Source organism: Tupaia chinensis, unplaced genomic scaffold (assembly GCF_000334495.1).
Source record: "Tupaia chinensis unplaced genomic scaffold, TupChi_1.0 Scaffold138725_1, whole genome shotgun sequence".
In the NCBI taxonomy this organism is placed as follows: domain Eukaryota; kingdom Metazoa; phylum Chordata; class Mammalia; order Scandentia; family Tupaiidae; genus Tupaia; species Tupaia belangeri.
In genome coordinates, this window is record NW_006198617.1 from 2,567,938 (window position 1) to 2,570,149 (window position 2,212).

The 2,212-nt window shown below is 67.3% G+C and overlaps 1 protein-coding gene across 1 annotated transcript in view; it reads right to left on the reverse strand.

The window, feature by feature from the left end:
• The window catches only part of RNF112 (ring finger protein 112), a 9,695-nt gene that overhangs the window by 1,014 nt on the left and 6,469 nt on the right, over positions 1 to 2,212 (reverse strand). The window contains 9 exon segments of the mRNA XM_027765581.1: position 1; positions 4 to 244; positions 320 to 394; positions 550 to 603; positions 677 to 843; positions 973 to 1,090; positions 1,296 to 1,370; positions 1,449 to 1,505; positions 1,722 to 1,772. The exon segment at position 1 is cut by the window's left edge and continues 141 nt beyond it. Coding sequence (XP_027621382.1) covers position 1; positions 4 to 244; positions 320 to 394; positions 550 to 603; positions 677 to 843; positions 973 to 1,090; positions 1,296 to 1,370; positions 1,449 to 1,505; positions 1,722 to 1,772 — 839 coding nt within the window.

Below are 2,212 nucleotides of genomic sequence, written 5' to 3' on the forward strand. Positions count from 1 at the left end.
CGGCCCCCACAGCGCCGCCCACGGCAGCCAGGTGGCCGCAGAAGCGCATGGTGTAGGAGTCCATGAAGGCCTTGGCCTTGGCCTGCAGCTCGGCCTCCAGGGCCTCCCAGGTCTGCTCGCTGCCCTGGCACATTAGGGCCACGCCATGGCGGGCCAGGATGGGGTCTTTCTGGGCTGAGAGGAGGTTCCGCATGGTGTCGGGCAGGACCCGGAGCGCAGAGAAAATGCGCTTGGTGGCTAGGTCCTGCGGGGGCAGAAGAGACGCGCTGACTGCTGGGTGCTCTCCAGGCGAGGGCCCGCCCGGCCAGCCGGGCCTCACCTGCTGCCTCACGTAGGCCTCGAACTCTCTCTTGGCGGCCTCCACCTTCCTCAGGTCGTGCAGCTGAGCGGCCATCTGTCCACGGGAAAGCCCAGGCTGCCTCCCTCCTTTCCGCTCAGCCGGAGGCTCGGGTCTCCTGTCTCCACTCCCCTGGCCACCCAGGCCTGGTACAGCCCCACCTGCCCTCAGCCCAGGTCCCCCCACCCCACGTCATTCCCGGGGCTGCGTACCTCCTCCGGAGACGTGAAACCAGGCCCCGGCCTCCCCATCCAGCCCGAGAGGTTCTGCAGAGACATCACGGCTGGGTCAGCGAGAGCAGGGGCCAGCTGAGCCTGGGCGTCCAGGGCGTTTTCACACCTTGATCTCCTGGGCCAGCTGCTGCCCCGTGAGCAGGCGTCTGTCCCCCCTGGCCACGGCGCGCCCCTCGCTCCACCCCTGGCAGCGGCTCTTAGCGTGCTGGGGTACGGCGCTGAGCACATCGGAGACGTAGGCCCCGAGAAGGTGGTGGAGGTCTCTGTCCACGCCTGAGGAAGAGAACCAGCATGCTGGAGAGCCAAGGGGCTTGGGGGAGCAGGGGGGCTGAGGCTGGGAGGGTCAGGGGAGGACAAGGGGCTCTACCCGGGAGGCAGGTCTTTGCTCTGGGGGACACTCACCGCCGGGGCTTTCTGTGCCCCTGCTGGCCCAGCGCCTCCCCAGGGCAGGCAGGAGGCAGCAGCGGGCCCGTTTTCCTCGGAGCAGCTCCTGGACTTTGGGGTATTTGCTGGACAGTTTCTGAGAAAGGGAGCGAGGGCCACTCTGAGCTAAGGGTCCTAGCCCCTCATTCTTAGCTCTTTCCAGGACTCCTCCCAGCCTCCCTCGCCTCCTGCCCTGCCCACTGGGCCTCCATCCCCTCCCTCACACAGCTCACCTGCAGGATGTCACCCGCCCGCCCCTGCCCTGCCCACTGGGCCTCCATCCCTTCCCTCACACAGCTCACCTGCAGGATGTCACCTGCCTGCCCCTGCCCTGCCTTGCTGGGGTGGAAAGAGTCCCGGACCAAGAGATCCAGATGCTGGAAGAGAAGGGGTCCTGACGCCAGCAGCCGGGGGGGCGGGGGTTGGGGCCGACTAGTTCAGAAACCCTGTCTCACCTGGATCGGCACCATCCCGTAATGCTTGCCCATCACCTCTGCCACGTGGACGAACATCTGGGGGGGCGGCCCAGAGAGCGTCAGTGTGTCCCAGGCCTGTGTCCCCCCTCCCCAGGCGTCTCCTGCCTCACCCTCTGCCCTCACACCCACTGACCCAGTTCAGGTTCACCAGACCCTATGCCGGGGCAGGAGGGCACCTCGTCCTGCTGCGCGGCCCCTGCCCCGGTCTTGTGGCAGGGATGGTTGATGCCCCCAAGTCAGAGTCCTCCTCACCTCCAGATAGTCCAGGTCCGTGTCCTTCAGCTCCTGGGAGGTGCTGAGGATCTGCAAGCAAGGGAGCAAGAGGCAAAGCATTCTGGGAGGACCCTGGTGAAGAGGGCGCTCCCGGCAGCCTGTAGGGGGACGCCCAGCCTGAGAGCCCTCAGCCATGGGCTTGGGGCAGCCTCAAGACAGGAGTCTCAAGACAGGCAGGCAGCCCAGGACGGCGTCGTGATCCTGCAGGCCTTCAGCTGCCCGGGGGGCCGTCAGCCCACCTTTGGGACAACCCATGTTCCCACTTTCACCCCTAGGAGCACCATGCAGGGCCCTCAGAGCCTGCAGGACAGCGAAGCCTGTGAGAGGCCCTCGGCCTTGAGGGCTGCACTGGGGAGGGCTGGGAAGGGCTAGGGAGGGCTGGGGAGGGCTGGGAAGGACTGGGGAGGGCTGGGGAGGCCTGGGAAGGGCTGGGAAGGGCTGGGGAGGACTGGGGAGGGCTGGGGAGGCCT